We start from the raw sequence: 21,439 nt of genomic DNA, 5'->3' as shown, positions 1-21,439 counted from the left end.
TGGTCATATAGCCAAAACATGGTGTTACTCATTCTGTATCTGGTATTCATGGGTAGTGGCTAAGACACATTGTCTGTGTGGGTCTTCTTGTTGTTGATCATTTGGAGTATGGTCATCTGATTGTGCATTTACTGTCTTAAAAGAACACACACATACACACAGCACAAAAAGAAACAGCACAGGGAGGGGTGTTGCCGTAGCTTAGCAACAAGCTGTTGTAATTACTCTGACAAAAATACATTAGTATGCTTGCGCTGAAACAATGAGCCTGAGCTGCTCTCTCGCCTGTTGGACCTCTGTACTCAATGATCATCACCTGTGCATTTCTCGCTACTATTCTAGAATCTTCCATAATACAAATTAGTGTAGCAGGCCAGTCAATGCAGATGGAATGCTTTCCTACACCCATCTCACCCCATCCTACACATCGGTACCAATCACAGATCTATGACAAATATGACCCCGCCTTTGTAAATGCCTCGTCACTACTGGTCTGAGTGCACCAAGCATCTGATGGAAAATGCCTTCTGAACTTAACTTTATATCATAAATCATGTTTCCCTCCCCTATTACTCACCCATCCCTAATCTTTCTCCATCACTGTCTCACATCCTACACAGACAGACGTGCACACACAAATAACCCCCACCCCCAACACAGAGAGAAGAAGGATGTAAGGTGTTACCTAGCAACAAGCAAGGTAATTACGGTGACAGACTAGTTGCTGGCATGCCATGTAGCGTGTGGAGAAAACAGCTGATCTGATTGGTGCTGAGGGGGAAGGAAAAGATGTTTCCCCAGCATGCTACAACAGATGCCTATGTGAACCACTGTTTCTCTCGTTGGAGGATAAATTGATTGATTCTGAGTGTGACATTTCCAGACACGTTCCTTCAACTATTGGGGTCAGTCCAAAGTAATCATGTTTTTTTTTTGGTCACACATTCTAATCAATTAATTTGTTTTACATGTATCTATTGTATGTCCTTGTTTGATGAATAAGATGTATGCTATGGTATTCCACATGTACTGTAACTAAATGAACATTCTGTGTTTCACATACACTCCACCAGTTAGTGTTCCTGGGGTCCACTTAAGATTGAATTACTTCAAATGTAATTACCCCACATGCAGAATGCCAGTTTTGTAGGCTCATCCAAATGTCTAATGTTTAGTCTCCTTGCTTTTTACAGAGCCTGTAATAAGAAAAAGAGGAAGAGAAGCTTTGGCGCCGCAAGAAACGAGGGGCATAGTACAACATGGGGAAAGGTGGACTGAATCGCGCTGGTTCCATGTGAGTTCCAGAAGAAAGGCAACCACGAGGACAAAGGAAAGGGCAGCTGGAGGAGGAGGAGGAGGAGGGGAAGGAGGAGGAGTGGATTTCAGGAGATACGAGGACGTGAAACAATTCGGGGAGCGAACAGGATGGCCAACGGAAACGAGAGTAGTGATGGACCCAGTGGCTCCCTGGCGGCAGTGGTGGCGACTACAGGTGGGATGGTGGCCGGGGGCCAATCCTCAGCCATTTCAACCTACATAAAACTGGTGCTACTGGGGCTGATCATTTGCATCAGCCTGGTAGGGAACCTTGTGGTCTCCCTGCTGGTTTTGAGGGACCGGGCTTTACACAAAGCACCCTATTACTTCCTTCTTGACCTGTGCCTGGCTGATACCATCCGCTCAGCAGTCTGCTTCCCCTTTGTTTTGGTGTCCATCAAGAATGGCTCGGCCTGGACCTACAGCGTGCTTAGCTGCAAGGTGGTGGCCTTCATGGCCGTCCTCTTTTGCTTCCATGCCGCCTTTATGCTTTTCTGTATAAGTGTGACACGCTACATGGCCATTGCCCACCACCGATTCTACTCGAAGCGCATGACCTTCTGGACCTGCGTGGCGGTAGTGTGCATGGTTTGGACGCTGTCAGTGGCCATGGCCTTCCCACCTGTCTTCGATGTGGGCACCTACAAGTTCATCCGCGAGGAGGACCAATGCATCTTCGAGCATCGTTACTTTAAGGCCAACGATACACTGGGCTTCATGCTGATGCTGGCTGTGCTCATCCTGGCCACGCATGTGGTCTACATGAAGCTGCTGCTCTTTGAGTACAAGCACCGCAAGATGAAACCTGTCCAGATGGTGCCAGCCATAAGCCAAAACTGGACCTTCCATGGGCCTGGCGCCACCGGCCAGGCAGCAGCCAACTGGATCGCAGGTTTCGGCCGGGGCCCCATGCCGCCTACTTTGCTGGGCATCCGGCAGAACTTACACAACCAGAACCGGCGCCTACTGGGCATGGAGGAGTTCAAGGCAGAGAAGCAACTCGGCAGGATGTTCTATGTAATAACTCTGCTTTTCCTGGTGCTTTGGTCTCCCTATATAGTAGCCTGCTATTGGCGCGTGTTTGTCAAGGCCTGCACGATACCGCACCGGTACCTCTCCACCACAGTTTGGATGAGCTTTGCCCAGGCTGGGGTCAACCCCATTGTCTGCTTTTTCCTCAACAAAGACCTGAAGAAGGGGCTCCTGGCTCACCTGCCTGCTTGCTGCAGGACTAAACCTCATCTGCCCCGAGAGCCTTACTGTGTCATGTGAGAAGAGACACTGGTCTGTACCTGGGAGGGTTGTGAGTGGGTTACATGAGGTTTTGGGAATTATTAAGTGGCAAGAGGATACTTTTGAGTTGTTGTGGCCTTTGATTCAATGCAAGATGCTTTCAAGGAGTGGGTCAGAACCACTGAGATGAATGTCAATCTAATTTCACCTTAATTATAATACTTAATTACTTTGTCTCAGTGAAATATAGCATATGTGTCATGAATGGATCTCATTTAAACCCAAATCTGATAAGAGGACTATTGATCACCACAGGGGCATGTAAACAATGCAGTGTAGAAAGCAAGACAAACATGTGAAGTTTGCTTCAACACAGCATATGTACCCAAATATTACCTGGGACAAAAGTAATGCGCCTTTGGTTCATTTAAGATTTTTTTAAACAACCAGTGATGTATTTGGCACCAGTTAGTGCCAGAAAGCCATTTATTTATAGTTTTATAAATACCTGATCATTAGCAATTAACCTTCAGCTAAAACTATACCGTTTTACAATTGTCAAATTAAGTTTTGGAAATGATTTCAGACACATTTGACTCTATTGGTTTAATGTCTGTTTCTGAGGTGAAAAGGAAGCAAACAAAAGGATATTTACCATCCTGATTTCTATCACTCAAGCACTAGTGTTAAATAACTCTAATCTAAATGTGAAACATTTTCACAAAACTACCAATGACAAGAGAATGGCAATTAGCTATTCAAACAATAGTGTCAGTCTGGACCTACCATTGAGATTTAAAGTGAATGTAAACAAGTGAGTGTAATTACATTACATACTCTGTTAATTCCTTAACACAAAATGTCAGATGGTCTTCTAGGTTTTCTCGTGAATGACTAAGAGGAGTGTACTGCATATCCTCTATCTGCTTGAATCAAAGGCATCAGTAACACAATACAATTGTGGGAAATCATTACTTTTGTACAAAATATACTGGCACTTGTTGCCTTGAGTGGCTGTATTTCTTTTTTTAATTCTAAATTAGTTATTGTATTTATTTATCCAACTTCAAATATCTTTAAATTATTCATACTAGTTTTGATGCTTTGCACAACTGCCCTTAAACAAATACTTTTACTGAATATACTTAATATTTAGTGACATTTATGGAAGTCAAAACATATCAAGGTTACCCCCTTGCAAGTAAAAACATTCTGGCATGAATTTAATTCATGAATGTGTGCTATTGGAGTCTAATTTGGTGTACACATAATTTGAGGCAATGAGACTAGATGATCTGAGATTTGTTTTTACAACTCGCTGACAATATCAAGTTTGTGTTACTTGACTGCAATGAGCTGAACAGCAGGGAAGCCATCAGAGAATAATGCAGTTATAGTTGCTAAATGCATGTTAACATTTAGTATAAAAATGTGAAAAGGCAAAAGCTGAAAACATGACAAAATGTGTGTGGTCAATACAATACTACATTGTTTCTGATTAAAAAAACTGACTGAGAAAGTTAATGCTAATTTGAATAAGGGTTGTATTGTTGGTGATTGCAGAAATGTTGGAATCACTTAATTCATCTGGGGAAACCGTGTAGTTTCCATGGAATGCTATGCCTGATAATAGTTTATTACTTCATGCTAGGGATGGACTAAACGATCTGTGACAGATTGGAGACAGACAATATCCAAGTAATCAGTCAATCTTTCTTGATTTTGACGATACTGAGAAACTAGTTGATGACATCAACATTTCGGCCATGTTTCTCTCGTTAATGTTGATAGTTTGGTTGGGTAGTAAAATGATTATGGGTAAAACTAAAAGACTACTTGCGCTCATCCTTCTAAACAGAACATATGACTAGAGGAATGAACATTTGAAAGGGTATCAGACAAAAGTCAGCAATCATATTGCCACCTTTCTCCCCAAAAACCCATCCCTTCTTAATGTGGCATTTAAGTACAGAACATTCCCTTGAAATGAATTAAGTAGGAGACAAGTTCATTAAGTTTTGACCAGAATGTTCAGACCTTTAGATATAATACTTCAATCATAAACCACCATAATTTATAATGGTCTACGGGGTTGAACCATGACCACAGAGAGCTTAAGTCTGACGTAATTTTGCCTTGTAAAACACTATCTGATTCATCCAATAATCCAACCTTGATTTTGTTTAAATCAGCTTTAACACAAATGTATGAAAATTGCTACTAGCTGATAAGCTCCTAACTGTTCAAAGAATGGAACTACAAACGCGAATCAGTTTCTGACATCCACATAAAACCACATTCCATAGGCAAGTTAGGCCGCACTATACACATTAGTGTATAGGACAGTCTATTGGCCTATCATCAGCATGCAAACAGTGTCGAGAATAAGGTGTATGTGTGTTGAGTTTGTATGATTCATGAGCTCACAACATATTCATAAACTTGAAGCTGAACCAATTCATATTAATTAAGCATGCGACTGATGTTGTAGTTTCATTCTCTGTAGTCCAACAGTTGGTTTCTTATTAGCTTTTTGGAAATCCTGAAAAAAGTTGGACTTTTGGATTGACACAGGTTAATTTGTAAAACAGAACATAAGCTCTTAATGTTGGTGTTTTTTCTCCTTGAGAAAAAAATTAATGGATTGTAGGTGACTTAATTCCAGCAGTAGGACAATAGACTTTGGCTCTCTTTTTACAATTCTTGTCCACACCATGATAAATGTATTATTACACTAGTTATTTTCTTAACATCCTTAAATTGATTTGGAATGCGCAACAAGTATAAGCCAGGACACAGAGATTGTAATATCTAAGTGAATGTCAAAGAGAAGTCTGGAAACGTTATATCCTGTGTGTTGGGAGTGGAAAAACAATACCCAAAAAGCTTAACAATAACAACACACATCAAAGAATTTAACTGTTTTTATTATCAGCATTATGGCCTTACTCCGCAAAAATGTTTTGTTATAACTTGAGTTGACTGCTGTATGCCTCTATGTGTTGAAGTAATAAATATCAAAGGAATTATTCAGATCAATGGGGAGAACACAACACTGTGTAACTATTGCCATTTGGAGGACACCACAACAATCTCTTCCCACACAACCTTAAAAGTCATAAACTGTAAGGAAGAGGATTAAGAAAAACTGTTTGCTAAATTGGAACACAGGAGTGTACAATTTTGAGAGAAGGACAGCGAAAAACTTTAATCCAGTAACTGACAACTAATGGAAAAAAGGAAAGCCCTTCCTGGATTATCTTGGATACTTTTCTGTTGTTTTTTTCTCTTATCCGTGGGAAGGGAGGGAGGATGATTGGGGTGTTGTGTGTTGATCTGTGAAAAACAAAGCTTGAAAAAAGTGGGGATTTTGGGGTTGGTGTTTGGAAGTGTTTTTTTGATAAGCAGAAATGCCTGACAGTACTTTTTCGCTGCTACAGGCAGACTATCTTTTGTAAATTAACTGTGACCTCTGTACTATTTAATGTGTATTATATGGATGACGGACTAACTTTAATTTGAGGTGGGATGGGGGTTTCCTGATCATCATATTTTTACCTCGCATGTGTGTGTGAGTGTTTCTATATGTAAGTATGAATGTGGTGTAGAGGATGGCTAGAGGGATGCAACACAGGACATATGGTGAAAAGAAATGGCCAAAACACGTTGCATTTCAAAAAAGTCACTCCTGTTACCGCTTCAGTCTGTTATCCTCAGCTTGTTCTTGATACAGAGAATTGAATGTGCAAAAACCAATGAGGTTCATTCAAATTCATAACACAATGGGTGTCTTAATGAACTTCAGAGCCTATCCAGTTCATCTAAATTGGACTAGAAAGCCTGTAATTCCTCCTGGGCTGTTGTTCTTGCTTAAATGTTTGAAGGTTGAAGTCATTTTGAGATTAAGAATCGAGGTATCTGGTTCTATTCACACAACTAGGAATACTGAACTCATTGATATACAGTTGTTAAAAATATAGAACATAGTACAAATTATGGATACAATTAGAATGTGGAAAACAGATGCAATATGTATTGAATAACAGAGATCAGATCTTGAATTTGAGTTCGTAATATCCCTTACAATCCTGACATAAATTTACATTCTATTATCGCATTGTCTCTCTACATGCTATTATGGAACCTAAATCTGATTTGGCAAATTAATTCCTGTACTCATCACAAGACCAATATGTGAAAAGAATGAAAAAATTGGTTGCATCTTGGAAAAGAGACAGAAACCAAGAACTCCCATACTGAAATTGATTTTTACTTTAAGCACCCTTTAAGCAGGACTCCAGAACGTGCCATGTCAAACTACAACCTGCAGTTAAATATCAAATACTAATGACGAAGGTTTGAAGGATACCGAAGTAATGTCCTCAGATCCCTAAATATCATGAAAGAAAGTCAGACGGTGTGGTTTCCTTTTTCTGTATTATAAAAAAATGGTTGAGCTGTTAAGCATGTCTCTGGCCATTTATGATTTTGTTGTTGGTTTTTGTAATAAAAATAAACTTCCTTTCAAACTATTAAGATTCAATGAGTAAAGCCAAATTGGTGTGTGCAAATGGATATGAAGATTAATTTGTATCTTGAGTATATACTGTTTATATTTTTGCATGACATTATAATTCACAAATTGCTGTGCAATTCACCTCTGCATTTGTGTTGAGATCCAGGACATTGTAACAATACAAGTAGTGCTATTTAATATTTACACTGTTAGTAGCCCACTGCATTTACTGAAAGTTATGCATTGTGCAAACATGGATGGCTGATCCACACATTGGACACCTGTGTGGCTAGGTCTTGCTCCATTTCCCAAACTTCATGTGTCTCTGCTAGGTCTTTCGAGCCTTCATCCTTCATAAATCAATGCAGCCCAATAATAGCCCCAATAAAGGCCTGCTCTTAGCAGACCTCCAACCCTGCACACCACAGGTCTTCTGCTACCCCGAGCAGTGGGACAAGAGGCTGTAGGTATGGAGGAAAGGGAGACATACCGAATCTATCCCATTTGTTAAAAATACAAAACCTTAGCATAGCTGACTGTTTGAAGACTTCCGGGAATGGAAGCCAGTCAACATGGGACAGTCTTTAGATTCTAAAGACAAAAGTTTACATAGACGTGTATGTAAGGTGCCTGATGAAGGCTGAGAGGGGAAATTGTACCGTTCTGATGTGTGATGGTGTCTGCACTACCATGACTAAAAGTAGTTCCAGTCCATATCCCTAAGAAAATATGATGTGGCCTGGTGACTTCATCTGAGAGTGGGAGGTAAGCAGAGCCAAAGGGACAAGGGAAGAGGAGGAGGGTGTGTGTCATGGCATTACTAAATTTCCTTATCTTTGCTTCTTATGAGGAACATTGAAAGTTTGTATTATGTAGAAAACTTAAAAAATACATGTTTTATGACTTCCTGAGTAGAAAAAGAGAAGTGTATGCTAATTGAAAACACCTTCTCTCACATGGTCAGACAATATTGTACAGCTTGGGTTTGAAAACAGTTATTGCAAATTGTCATTCATACAAGGTTTTCAAAGAAACATTTTAGTAGAAACTAACAAGATGCAAGCCAATCCTTGCATCTTAAAAGAAAGTACTAATACATTTCTATTATTTTTTGTACATTTAGTAGTCCAAAAGCTGAGAAAACTTAATCAGAAATGTATAAAAATATACCCCTAAACAGGCACTTTGTAGGCAATATTGATTGCCTCAGATTACTTGCACCATCTAGTGGTGTATTTAAGTTATCCTCAGATGGCCTGGCAGTTGCACCTTGTGACATCACAAGCTGCAACTGTGTCTATACATTACACTGCAATATGATTAAAAACACAAAGAAAGTTAATTGGTAGAATACTTAAAAAGTTGTGAGGGTTAAAGTATCTAATTAAAATGTATTTACAATTTACACCTTTGCACTATAAACACAAACACATTGTACATTAACATGACCATAAAAAATTACTTTAAAATATGAATTACATTTAAATTTGGCCTCACAGATTCTGTACATGAATATGACTTTGCAACAACACAACTGACATGTGCTATAACAAACCATGTGTTTTACCATAACAGTATGAAGTGTCCCATGACATCAGTCACTCTATTGAATTGTAGTTCACAAATCAATGCAATGCAACACCACAAAAATGGGCAGATTTCAAAACCATAAAAGCACCAAGACACTAAACACACAAGAATTTACATAAATTGTTAACTTTACAGTTGTTGGTGGTGAAGGCTGTAAATCCTTCACAACTATCATTTCACAAAAGTGGCAGACATGCCATTTTTATGGCACAGAAAATCAGTTGCAATTTCAATAAAAGCCATGTGGGTCTTAAAAAAAAAAGAAAAAAAAGAAAAGCCAAACAAATATAAAAGCTGAGCTATTACAAATACAGATCTTGCTGACAGTTGTTCCAAAGTGGAATGCTTCCATATCAGAAGAGGTATTTCCGACAGGAATCAGACCCACACCTGCACTCTACCCGAATTCGTTTTTTTGGTGAACTTGGGAGTCCTGCAACACTGAAATTTGAATCCATTTTGGTGCCCTCTGCGTCTACTGGATCGACTGCAAGGACAAGACAAATTCAGCACAGTGAATGTTTAAAGAGTTTCCCAGACCTCAAGAGTCAAGTAAATTGCAGATTTTGGAACCATCATGGTAACCACATTTTTATTAATCATTTAAATGTTATTCCATTTAAATATAGACTACATTTACACAAAAGACTTGATATTACCATGGCCAACATTTGACAGGACTTGTACTCGCAAGATTTATGCTCCATCGCTTAGTGCAGCTCAACATGGTGCATGTTCATTCGCCACCAATTGGCACTGCACTAGTTATAGATGATTATTGGATGAATATATATAAGCAATACAAATCCCACTTACTTTGCATTTTGTAGTCAAAAGTAAGCTCCTCTCCAGCCCGGATGGAACGGGTTGAAAACAAAGCAATCCGTGGGAGCCTCTCATCCAAGTTGTCAACAAATACATTGTAAACCTGTAGATTGGGGTTGCACTGCAATACAGAAGAAAATAAACATAACATGAATTAAAAAGTATAAAGAAGGTACAGCTGTAACATAACTCAAAGGGGCCCATTTATTTTCATTATAACAACACAAAGTTACATGTCACCCTATAAATAAATGCAGTTTCCCATAAATGTATTATCAAGTGAGATGAATTTATATGACACTTACACTATGGTTGACAAAGTGGGAGACGTTGCCATGGGAGGCTGCATCTACAGTGTAAACATCTTCCACATAGTCCAGGTCAAAAAGGTAGGTGGATCCCTGTCGGTCGTACAGGTGACCCCTCCTCTCAGCCTCATCTGATGTGATGATCTGGCATGGGACAAAAACACTTTAAAACACACTTGTCATAACCTGCTGGAAGAAAAACGACTATGAAAGGTTCAAAAATATTATATTATACTCATATTAAAGCTAACTATCAGCAGTTTAACCTCAGTCTCTCATGGAGAATCCAAGGTGCAACAAATGTTCTCTATGCAGTTCTCCTTTCATGTCCTCATCATGTACATGATTTAAAAATAAATCCCATCAAGTTCATAATTTTTTGTATCAAGCAGACCAACTTACATTGACATTAGATGTCAAACCATCAAAATTGCATTGCAAATGTTCACAAGCATTACTGACTTAAAAACACATTCTTACCTCTCCAACATACTCCATTACAAAAGTGTTCTTCTTGATGTGCTGCAACGTCCGCACACCCCAGCCCCGGCCATTCTCAGTTTTAAAGATACACAGGTCAAACTGGATCCCGTTCTGAACTACTCGATTGGGACAGTCAGGGCCGCAGCAGCAGCGAGAGTTACACTCATAGATAGGTTCCCCCGCACGCACACGTACTTGGCCCCGGATGTTATATGCCAGGCGATGGAGGGACGCCCCAGGACAACAGCCTTTCACCGGTTCTTTAAAGCAGTCCTTACACTCACAACCTATCGCCACCTCATTTAGTATGATGCCGTCTCCCACCTTGTAGTTGTTGATGTAGGAGAAGTCCTTGGGCGGGCCCTCTAGGTCCACCTCGTTAAGGACAAGGATACGGCCAGGATGTGAGCGTGTCTTGTTCAAGTCAGCCTCCCAGAGCAGGAGCCTTTTACGTAGTTTGGCCTTCTGCACCAGGACTGAGACAATGTCTTTGTCCAGGCTTTTAAAGTTACGCTTTTTCTTTTGGCGCCTCTGTTCACGTTCCAGATCCTGATTGAACTGCTTTAACAGCTTTGTGCACTTGAGGTTCTTCTTGGGTTCCCAGGTGTTGGCCGACTCAGGATAGCCCTTCCATTTCACAAGGTACAACTCCTGATCCTGAAACATGACACAGCCATGCATTAGGGATAGAAAAACTGCCAAACTTAAGTTTTCTACTGGTCTCTGGATAAAGTCATCAGCCGCTAAATAACATAACAGTAAGTACATAAAACAATAAATCAGGCAAATCCAAGACTATTAACAGTTATTGTCCTACTTATGGTGTGTAGAAACCTTTTGTTTACTGGTCATTTCTGAACGTTATTTTGCAAGTGATATAAAGTAAATCAATATTATTTCCTTACTCACCTTTTTCTTCTTGTAGTCACAAAGGTATTCGACTTCAAAGTCATAAAAATTGTGCTTGTTCACCTTCAACTGTTTACAGTTGAGCCTCTTTCGACGGCAGACAGTTTGCAAGTCCTCCCATGAAAGCTTGCAAGGGACACTACAAGCTGTTCCAACAATAAATTGTGTCAACACGTTAGTAATATCTTGATCCAGATTAAATAGACATATTTGACCCAAATACCATAGTATCACTTTAATTTTGCCTTTATTTAGAGCAGTTGGTTATTATTTAGCCATTTGAGCACAAGCAAGAGTACAGTAGCCTAGGCTAAATGTCTTCCGCCTACAGTAGTTAGCAGTACTTACAACAGTACCAGCTAGCCAACTAACCAACGTGCTCCCAACAAATAGTAATCACCTATTTATCTTTAAGCCTCAGTTACTAAAAAAATTATCAAATGCCTTGAAAATGTTGTCAAAAAAATAATATAATAAATACATATTTATGTCCAAATCGCCCTTGTGTATTTTGGCGCGCGAGATTGTCTGACTAGCATTAGCATGAAAAATGATCATGGCTTCTCTGGCTCAGCTGTCTGAAACCGCGGGCTCTTCTTAGTTGCTTAGCTATTCTCAATTGTGTTAAGTAAGTCACCTTGAGCTAAGCCAAGGTCACTTTGTGTTGTTAACTAATAAACTATCAAACTGTCTGGCGACACTCTTGAATCATCCCCGAATCCAAGCGTTCAACAAGTAATGCGAAGTTCTATTTTAGCTAGCCCCGAAACCTGACGCTAGTCCTACTGTAGAGCTTGGACTCATGGAGTAATGCTAGCCACATAGATAGCTAGTTTTATAGTTATTCTTGATTTGTTGTTAGCTAGCTAAAATGTTACAGTATTTTTAAATATAATTATGTTAGCAGAATTTTAGAATAAATCGTAAGGAGAACAAATAAAACACAAATGTATTAAGTTATCGTCCTACCTTTTAAATTTTCCGCCATGTTTTTCGCACCGCCAATATACCTTGGATATCTTTCATTGGAGAGACGGCTGACGGAGTGAGTGATGATTGGACCTCACTGCTACCTCGACTATCACTCCCCTTGATTTGAGGAGCCTTTTGCACTTGTGCCAAAAAACGCATTTTTTTATTTAATAATTATTGACTTGAGTGATCAGTAATTGATCAAACAATTTAATCGTTTTAAAAGTAAAAATAATTCTCAAATTAAAAAGCCTGTGCTTACATGTGATGAGTCTTCCGCCTCCCATTCCATTGTGGGGCGCTAGAGACAATGTTAACGGTGTGCTTACTAAACGCTCCACAATATACGTCATCATCCCATACAAATACCTTTGCTCACGTCTTTCAACGACATTCTAACTTCGGAGATAAGTCTAGAATAGAACTCAGTCATCAAAAAACTAGTTAAAAATGACAGAACTTCAACAGTCAGCATTTATTGTTCATAAAACAGCTATTACACTATTATTAAATAACAATATCCCAGAAGCAAGGGAAACAGCTTCCCTGGCATGATAGCAAGTTAAATAGCTGTTTTCAATTTACATATTTAGTGAGGCCAAAACCCTATAGCCCCAAGCATAGTGTGCTTAACTATGTCTTCAGTAGGACATGAGTGTTAGAACAACATGGTTCTTCTTGGTGTGCATGAATGGCTTAACAATGTAGTTTCACCTTGAGACACTTTCCCTAGAGAACTACAATATCCAGATGTCTATGACATTTATTCTTGAACAACATGTTTATACAACAGTGACATCTTTAGATGCATCATAGTTGACATCCGCCGTCACTGTCACTTTGGCCAGATTTAAAGTTTTGTTTTCCTCAAAGACCTTGGGATTAAACCTCTCTGACAGAGCCAAGTCTTGACTTCTAGGTTGAAGGGGGAAAGAGAAGCGATCCAGAGGAGCATGTTCTATCCTGCAGAGGCTGTCTTCACTGTCACTGTTATATCCTTGATTGGAGGCTCCGCCAGAGGACCAGTGAGGCCAGGAGTCCTCTGGTGGTGTGATGACACCAAGCAATGCCCCATCTTCTGTTTGAACTGCTTTCTCCAGCAGCAGGCCTCTATCAGGCCTTTCTTCAAGCCCAATGCCTTCCTCTGGACTGGGCTCCACTTTACGGAATGTGTGGCGGGCAAAAAGGCCAATGCAGAACATCTCCACAACCACTGCATAGTGGTAGATTACTGAGAGAGTTACAGAAAAATTATAAATATATCATACAAACATCCATGCTGAAATGTATGTTACTGTGGAAGAATGTCCTCAAAAAGTTTACTTAGTCTATGTTGGCATTGGCATGATAACAGTATAAATAACAATCCAATTAAGACCCAGATTTTTAAATTTAAATTCTTACTCACACTGGGACCTCATAAGAACAGAGAATGGAGGAGTGCAAGGCAGGACTTCCAGAGCCCCCACAGTCTCAAGGATTCCACTCTGCAGGCCACATAACACCAATACCACTATAATGCAGACAAACTTGGCCCTCAGACCATAACCATGCAACGTCCTTTTGGTGGCCTTGTAAAACAGCAGATAGCCGTAGAAAGACAAAAATGTAGAAAACCCTATGATACCATTCACGTAAAGATTAAGATTGACTGAATCCACCTGGAATAAATAGAAACAAATTGATATCGTATTAGAATCATGGATGCAATTTTATACACTAGCAAAATATTGCTTCAAATTCCAACTGCAAAGTGGTTCTTTTTAGTGTTACTTACATCTCCATAGTCATACTGCTCATCTGTCCAGAGGACAAGAGTGACAAAAAACAGGATGGTTCTGACCACAGACAACTGGAGCACTGCAGCCATCATCCATCCCAAACTTGTCCTACAAGAGGGGCGCATAGTAATATTATGTTGTTAGGGCTGAGAGGTTTATATCATGCATCTTTAGTTATTGATATCACAATATGCATGGAAGGGAATCATCAAAACCATGTGAATACATGCCTGTTTATTGCAATCATAGGTAGACAACAGCAGCAGCAACAAGGGAAAGGGTCTGGGGAAACCTGTTCTCCAGCCAAGATCTCAAGCATGTGTGTTTTCCCTCCAAAGAAGTTTGTGATGAGCTCCATGAACTTTAGCAAGGTGATCGAGTGGTAGCTTTTCAATAAAATACATAATGCTGTGTAAGTTAGGTTGCATAGTTTTGAAATCAGTGTTTTTATATAATTAGCTTTCATTTATATTATACTGATATAAAAAATGAAAAACTCTGAAAAACTCACAGAGATGCAATGAAATTACACAATGAGGAGGACCGGGGAACATACAGCGCGATGATGGAGGATATACCAAAGGCCTAAAAGAAATATCAAATATCTTCTATGGCAGATATATATACATAGTATTGATTCCAGAGGTAATCTAAATGAGAAACAGAATTACCGGATACATGCCCAGTATCCACAGATAAAGGCGTTGGCGTTTGGAGGAAGGCACATGGCGCAGGAAGAAGCCCACCTCCTCCAGAAACAGGGCCAGTAAGATCACAATCAGCACAGCAGGGATGAGGAAAAGCCACAGCTCATTCCGGATCACTGAGGAAAAATAGACAACAACCTAGATTATACTGCTAGTGTAACTAGGGAGTCAGGTGGCTGAGCGGTTAGGGACTCAGGCTAGTAATAAGAAGGTTGCCGGTTCAGATTCCCGGACATGCAAAATTACGTTGTGTCCTTGGGCAAGGCACTTCATCCTAGTTGCCTCGGGGAGAATGTCCCTGTACTTACTGTACGTCACTCTGGATAAGAGTGTACTAATACAATTGTCTTCACAACAACTTCACAAAGTTCTTACCACTGAAGAATTCAGATGACAGAGGGATCTCTGCTCCAATCCAGCTGCAGTTGCCTCCTCTCCCCATTATTACTTAGAACAGGTCTTTAATCGATGACACTCGTACTGAATTGACTCGTAAAAATTCATCGGTGAGTGAAACTGGCAGAAGTGTTAATTCCACATTGTTACAACATCCAAATCTATTTGGTTCATAATCATTACAGTACTACTCATTCAATAGATATATAAAGATAGCATATCTTTCAAAATCAAATCAAACAAACCTAGAACAAGAAAACAGATCATGTCTTATGTCATATCTTTCAAAATCAAATCAAACAAAACTATAAAAAGAAAACAGATCATGGTGGTTGTCTTGTTAGTTCCGCAATGAGATGGCGTCCTGTTGTCTGAATGGTACCTTGTGGTACGATTGTGGTCATTAATGATTGACTAAACACAGGTATGTTAACAGGTGATGATCCAAGTCCACTCTTGGATATGGGTAATAATGGGGAAAGGCTTGAGGCAATATAAAGATACAGAATTTTCATATATCACATAGACATCCACATCATTATCACAACAATTGTGTGTATCATCGACATAATTATGTGGATAGTACACTGTCCCTCCTGGCTTAAACCAAAAACAAAACAAATACACAAAGAGCAGACAAGAAAAACAGTGAAAGAAAAACATATAACAAAAAGATAGTTATATGGGAGAATTAAGCTCTAGTCAATTTTCATCCCTTCTTTCCTTTCCCATCCCCTCCTAGCCTGGCCAATCCAAGCCAAGCTTCCCATCTGTACTTACTCCTCTGCTCAATCCCCTCTCCTCCCATTACTACAAATCCAGGCTCACCACCAATGTCTGTCCAAGCCAAGCAACCCCTTTTTGCCAGACTCTAGCCTTTCCAATAGCAGTATAGGGTATTCACTGTCAATACAACATATGAGCTACCCCAACAAAAATCATCAAATTTACAAACAGAAAAAAAGTTAATTATCTTTAATAGAAAACAACATAGTAACAACTGAAAACTTGTTTTGTCATTTCAAACATGTATGGGAACATATAATGTTACATGTAAGAATATTGTGAGCACCACTACAATGAACCAGCAGACCTTTCTCTTTCAAATTTGCTACTAGTACTAACATCAACAGTACTCTTACCAGACCAGGCCACTCCCAAATGATGCTGTGGGATATGGTGGTTGGTCTTAGTCTCAAACCCATTTGGGATGGAAAGTATATTCTCAAATCCTGAAATCCTATGACCTCAATAGGGTTGAATTGATAGCCAACCCCAGACTAGTGTGTTTATGCCATTTCATCCTATGGGACCAGAATAGTCAAGCAACATGCTTATTACACATGGTGACACAAGTGAAGTTTGAGATGTACAGGAACTCGCTTTTTGGTATTAAAATGAGGCTACAACAGGAAGGTTCTCATGGAACTGATAGCAATCGTGTAGTCAGAAAGTAGACCAAAGAGGCAACTGCAGCTTGGTCAGACAATCTCCTTTTCTCAGACTATTTCAGGTAGAACATAGTCAAGTCCCATATTTTATACTCTTAGTGGTTCTGGCTTTAGCATACAAGTCCGGTTATAAAACAACTCATTCCATATCCCTCCAGAAATATAATAATACAATTTCAGTGGAAGACTATCAGTTCCATTCTAATAAACCGAAAGGAGACATTTTATTACGTGTTTTATACCAGCCCACTGTATATTCTTTTCCAGTTGACTAAATCATGTTATGGTTAATCCAGACAGTACTCTGAAATCACTGGATGAGCCGGTAGAAGACCCAGCAAGCAAACACCACCCAATGGCTCGCCCAGCTCAGCTCGGACCATTTCTGAATGGTGTGATTAGCAACATAACCCTACAGAGGGAGATAACACAAGAAAGACATCAAGGCAACAATCCATCAACTTCAGTGTTAGAGGTGCAGCCAACTAGTTAAAGGGTGGGTCTTACCTCCTCGGCTGCCAAGTCATCCACATCAGCATCAAACAGAGAACCCAAGTAGGTAAGATGAAAGATGGCAAGGACACTGAAAATTAGGTTGATCCCATGCACCCACAGCTCCTATTGGACAGAGGGATACAAATAAGGCAGTCATTAAACTGAATTAAAAGTTACAGATGGTTCATTTAAACTACAATTATCAGTATAAAGTAATTTAATGTAGACATAAAAAGCACATTACACGTGTACCTTTTTGTGCTGATGATGACACTCAGTGGTGCAGTGTTTGGACAGGATACAGGCATTAAATATGGCCGCCAGCCTCTTCCTCATAACTGATAAGAAGGATGGCATAAATTACAACCAACAAAGTTTCAATACTCAAATATCATCCTCAAGTTTGTCCAGCAGAATGAATATGATAATGTGGAGTCATCAGTACCGTGTTCTACGTAGGTGATGAAGCCGAGAGACAGTAGGACAGCCCCAAGATGGAAGCTGAGGCCCTTTAGGAAACAAGGTGAAAATGAAGTTCAAGAACCTGACTTATATAGCTCATACGTTGCATCACTAAATGTACATTTTATTCATTTAATTTATTACATCAACAAACAGAGATTCATACTCACATGTAGTAAGGCACTTGCTGTGTAGGTCACCAGAATTGCAGAAAAAGTGCCAAGTTTTAAGGAACTCTTGAAAACATCTGAAAACGTTTAAAAGATTTATATGCAAGCGCTTATTCAGTTGTGTTTTTAATAACATGATTGTTGATTGACACTTACATGTGTTGAGCCAACAAGACATGGGAATGTTCCAGGAGGTCACAACCAATACCATGGACCGAGGCAGCTCCACATTGCTAGGCTTGGTCACTTTCAGATCCCTAAAGACAAAACGATGTGAAAGCCAAGCTACACTCACTAAACCACTACCTATACCTGTAGTCACAAAAACACACACTTAATTAAAGAGTTGTTTTAACCTACAATAGACTGACCACAAAACTCACCATTTGATATTGTCTTTTTCTTCAGTGAAGCCTGCCCCAGCAAGCACAGTGGTACTTTCACTGAGATGGCCTACAAAGTAGTTACTGAAGTGGAATGATACTGCATTCTCATATGCACTCATCCACCTGCACAGAAGGTAACATCCAACACACAGTAGTTTAATGATACAGGAGTAATCTTAGTAAATCTACCCAAGACCACGTGCTGTCTGAAGACATTAAAATAGTAACTGTACCTTTCTTATGTACCTCTCAGAAGCACAGAGACAGGAGAAAACACTGATGATCTTAACAATGCTGTTGTGTATCCTCATTATAACACAGCACTAATAGAGAAGATAGCAAATTCCTCAGTTAACGTTGTACTTACTTGCGCAATGATCTGCTACCATGAATAGGAATGAAGTAAGGGAAAAGGTAAGGGGCAATGCAGTTGGAGATAACCAGGCAGACTTGACACTTCAGCCAGCTGAGAGAGAACTTCTGGAACCAGGACCAACTCTAAAGGGTTCAGAAATCAACCACACTTAAAGTTAAAACTTTACAATGAGAATTAAGTACTATATCATTACAAGAAATTGATATGCAATTAAATGGTCTTAAGTGGTATAAGTTATTACAAAAGTGTAAAAAAAAGTGTAAAAAGGCACATTATGGGGGAGGGGTGTAATGGGTAAATTAATGTTTCAAAAGTGCAGTGGAAGGTTCAACATTTACATCCACTAACCACTTGATAGCTCACCCTTTCCCATACCAAGTTTCCCTTGTTATGGGGGATTATGATGTGTAACTATATAGCAGTTCCTATGTAACCGCACTCTCCCTAAACAAAGTTAACACTTATAGCAAACTTTGAAATATATTCTCTTTGGTAAACCAGTGGCATTTTACCTACCAGCTTCCGACTCTCAATGGCTTCCTTGTAGCTGGAGTAGCTGATCCAGGGCCCGAAGATGACAGTTCCCACAAAGAGAATGTAACCCATGAACTCTCCAAGTGAGGGCAGAGACGACACCACACCTCTGTCCAGGTCAAATGCTAGAGATATGGCCTTCATGGCCACTACCATCTGGGAGCCTAGGGAGGACAGATAACCTTGGGAAGTTGCTTGGAAGTTGATTAGACCAAGGGTCTAATCCTGCTCATTGGAAACTGATTAGGCAATGCACCTGATGAAACTTTACCAGAGTAAGTTTACTATGAAATATTTGATTGAATGAAAATGTTGGCCAAGAAGACCCAATTGACCAAATCTCTGTTGAATTTTTACCTCTCAATTTGTGCCAGGTTATTGTGTCAATCAAATGAAGTTCTCTAAAAAAACAGATCACAAAAAATGGTTACAAGCCTATTCTAAGAGATTATATGATCAATTGTTTATGTGGCATACTGGCAATCACAATCTGAGGGGGGTAAGACACACTTTATAGCACTGGGACACAGTGCCTTAGCTCTGCTTTTGCTACTTGTGAGCAAACACAATGCGTCATTACCCCATGAGTAGGTAGATGAGGATAGCGCTGGACAGGAAGATGCCTCGGCTGCTTGAGTGACGGTTCAGGAACAGGATGAGGTAGCATAGCACACAGAGCAGTAACACCCACAGCATGTTTTGATCAAAGAACAGATGCAGGGCATACAGCCCTCCTACCACTGATCCCAGGTGTTTTACAGGTGAGGGCAAGTCTACAGATTGCAGGGAACATGTTGTAAGCATTAGTACTAGTTTTATCGTTATTCAATTAAATATACATAACACTGTGGCACAAAGGCCTTGATTTACAGCAGATTGAATACCCATCTATACTAATGCATGTTCATGTATCACACGTCAAAGCTAAATTGTTTATTAAAAACAATAAAAATGTAAGCCTAGATCTCCACTCACCTAGCCTACAAAGAAGTCGGCATAGTAGACAGATGAGTAAGAGAAGTCCGACCTGTTCCACTCCTTGCTGTACAGTGGGTATAACACAGCTTTCTGCCAGTTCTAGGAAGAATTCCCATCTGCTGAAGGACACCATGATGTCAACCTGGCTGCACTGCCTGTAAGAGGAAATGCGAAAACTTTGGTTGCATACAGACCACTCGTAATAGGTAAATCTGTGGTACAAATGCTTGGCAATAGTCCAGGCAGCTCTCAAATCTTAGTTATCTAGCCCATCCACAGGAGTTGTATTTAATCTGCCCAATAGTATTTAACGTTGTGGAAGTTGAGCACCACAACGTATTATTACTGGCCAGTGGAAACTTCATCTTCGCCACTTCACTTGGTCAAGCTAGCGTTGTAGCTAGCTTAGCTATAGTTATAAGTATCCAACTTCAACTGAGCCTAGTTCATACACTAGCGGGCGTCTGCTCAACCGTGTTGGTACAGCTTCTTCAGTTCTATGAACTTGATTAAACTACTAGCTAGCTTAATAGCCTACGTGTTGTAAGGCTAGCTTTCTCTTCTGTATACATATACGGGTAGCTATTTGTATGGTGGGTAGTGCTAACTTGTTGTAGCACTACTGTAGCTAGCTCTGAACTCAATAAAGAAAACTTTGGTTGTCGGTTCCCATATAGCTACTAGTTACTTAACTTGCAAGTTAGCTAACTTTAGCTAGCGTAAACCACACATAGCACAGCACGAACCAAGACATCAGATACTTTGTTTTACTAAGGTAGAGGTAGCTACTGTAGCATAGTAGTTGGTTATTTCACCTGAAAAGTGTGTGAAAGATGCTGCAGGCAGCCTGGTGAAATTCTAGCGTTCACATTCTTTTCAAGTGACCAGAATTATTATTTTGTCCTCCACTAGGCGGCGTCAAATTGTTCTAAAGTAAAATTATGATTAGAATACAACTTTCATCATACATTATCTTGCAATATCCTTCCTTTTAATGAAGCTATTTGAAGCTATTTATATATTTGGATATATTTTTTTGCACTTTCAAGTGTAATGCCACTTGAAAGACAAAGCAATTCTATAAAACGTATATCATTTTTGTAATTTTGATGTTATGGTAGTGAGGCTGTCAGAGAAAACATGTTACCCTGCTGTCACTGTTCAGGTCATTTCTTAACCTATATCTTAACCTATAAGATTTCATAATAGGAAACATAAGTAATCAATAAAATGTAACTGGAACCTATACTTTCCTGTCTTACCAGTAACATTTCAGTCCTGAACTGTACCCCTGAAATGGCAAGCTGTCACAATCACCTTCTAGTATGGGAACTCCTCATTCCAACCCCTGTGACTAGGTTTCCCCTTTCTTTGTCTCTATTTTTATGACCCTCAAGCCATTTATAAGGTCACTCAGTGCCCATGTCCAAACCTCCTCCTTCCATCTATGTTTCAGTCCTTTCTTCCACCTCTCTTCCTCTCTTACACCATGAGCATATGTCAATGTGACTGAGCAGTGCTCTGCTAATTAGAAGCTCCCATTGTGGAGG

At 39.7% G+C, this 21,439-nt stretch overlaps 4 protein-coding genes across 5 annotated transcripts; 1 reads left to right on the top strand and 3 right to left on the bottom strand.

The window, feature by feature from the left end:
• The first annotated feature begins 1,425 nt into the window (after positions 1–1,425).
• On the top strand, positions 1,426–2,589 carry gpr173 (G protein-coupled receptor 173). Its single transcript, XM_067240380.1, has one exon. The coding sequence runs from the start codon at positions 1,426–1,428 to the stop codon at positions 2,587–2,589; it is 1,164 nt and encodes a 387-aa protein (XP_067096481.1).
• A 5,332-nt stretch (positions 2,590–7,921) lies between these two features.
• Positions 7,922–12,547, bottom strand: suv39h1a (SUV39H1 histone lysine methyltransferase a). Its single transcript, XM_067239063.1, has 6 exons — positions 12,523–12,547; positions 11,182–11,327; positions 10,270–10,929; positions 9,787–9,933; positions 9,473–9,602; positions 7,922–9,143 (listed from the first exon to the last, which is right to left on the bottom strand). Exons 1-6 carry the CDS (start codon positions 12,545–12,547, stop codon positions 9,010–9,012), a joined length of 1,242 nt encoding a protein of 413 aa, XP_067095164.1. The 3' UTR covers positions 7,922–9,009.
• Positions 12,548–12,626: 79 nt separating this feature from the next.
• si:dkey-16n15.6 (organic solute transporter subunit alpha) lies at positions 12,627–15,253 on the bottom strand. Its single transcript, XM_067240576.1, has 7 exons — positions 15,017–15,253; positions 14,606–14,757; positions 14,446–14,519; positions 14,165–14,320; positions 13,931–14,042; positions 13,562–13,814; positions 12,627–13,384 (listed from the first exon to the last, which is right to left on the bottom strand). Exons 1-7 carry the CDS (start codon positions 15,081–15,083, stop codon positions 12,936–12,938), a joined length of 1,263 nt encoding a protein of 420 aa, XP_067096677.1. The 5' UTR covers positions 15,084–15,253; the 3' UTR covers positions 12,627–12,935.
• Positions 15,254–16,040: 787 nt separating this feature from the next.
• Positions 16,041–20,032, bottom strand: LOC136945692 (protein-serine O-palmitoleoyltransferase porcupine-like). Of its 2 annotated transcripts, none has more exons than XM_067239673.1 (12): positions 19,887–20,032; positions 19,492–19,684; positions 19,269–19,312; positions 18,894–19,075; positions 18,369–18,499; positions 17,999–18,124; positions 17,772–17,872; positions 17,616–17,692; positions 17,429–17,492; positions 17,236–17,321; positions 16,996–17,106; positions 16,041–16,900 (listed from the first exon to the last, which is right to left on the bottom strand). In XM_067239673.1, exons 1-12 carry the CDS (start codon positions 20,020–20,022, stop codon positions 16,799–16,801), a joined length of 1,353 nt encoding a protein of 450 aa, XP_067095774.1. In that variant the 5' UTR covers positions 20,023–20,032; the 3' UTR covers positions 16,041–16,798. The 2 variants fall into 2 exon arrangements, with proteins under 2 accessions (XP_067095774.1, XP_067095775.1); XM_067239674.1 differs by having other exon boundaries at positions 17,999–18,082.
• Between the last annotated feature and the right edge of the window lie 1,407 nt (positions 20,033–21,439).

Source organism: Osmerus mordax, chromosome 7 (assembly GCF_038355195.1).
Source record: "Osmerus mordax isolate fOsmMor3 chromosome 7, fOsmMor3.pri, whole genome shotgun sequence".
Taxonomy (NCBI): Eukaryota; Metazoa; Chordata; class Actinopteri; order Osmeriformes; family Osmeridae; genus Osmerus; species Osmerus mordax.
The sequence above is the reverse complement of the archived record's forward strand: the minus strand, read 5'-3'. Positions and strand labels throughout refer to the sequence as shown.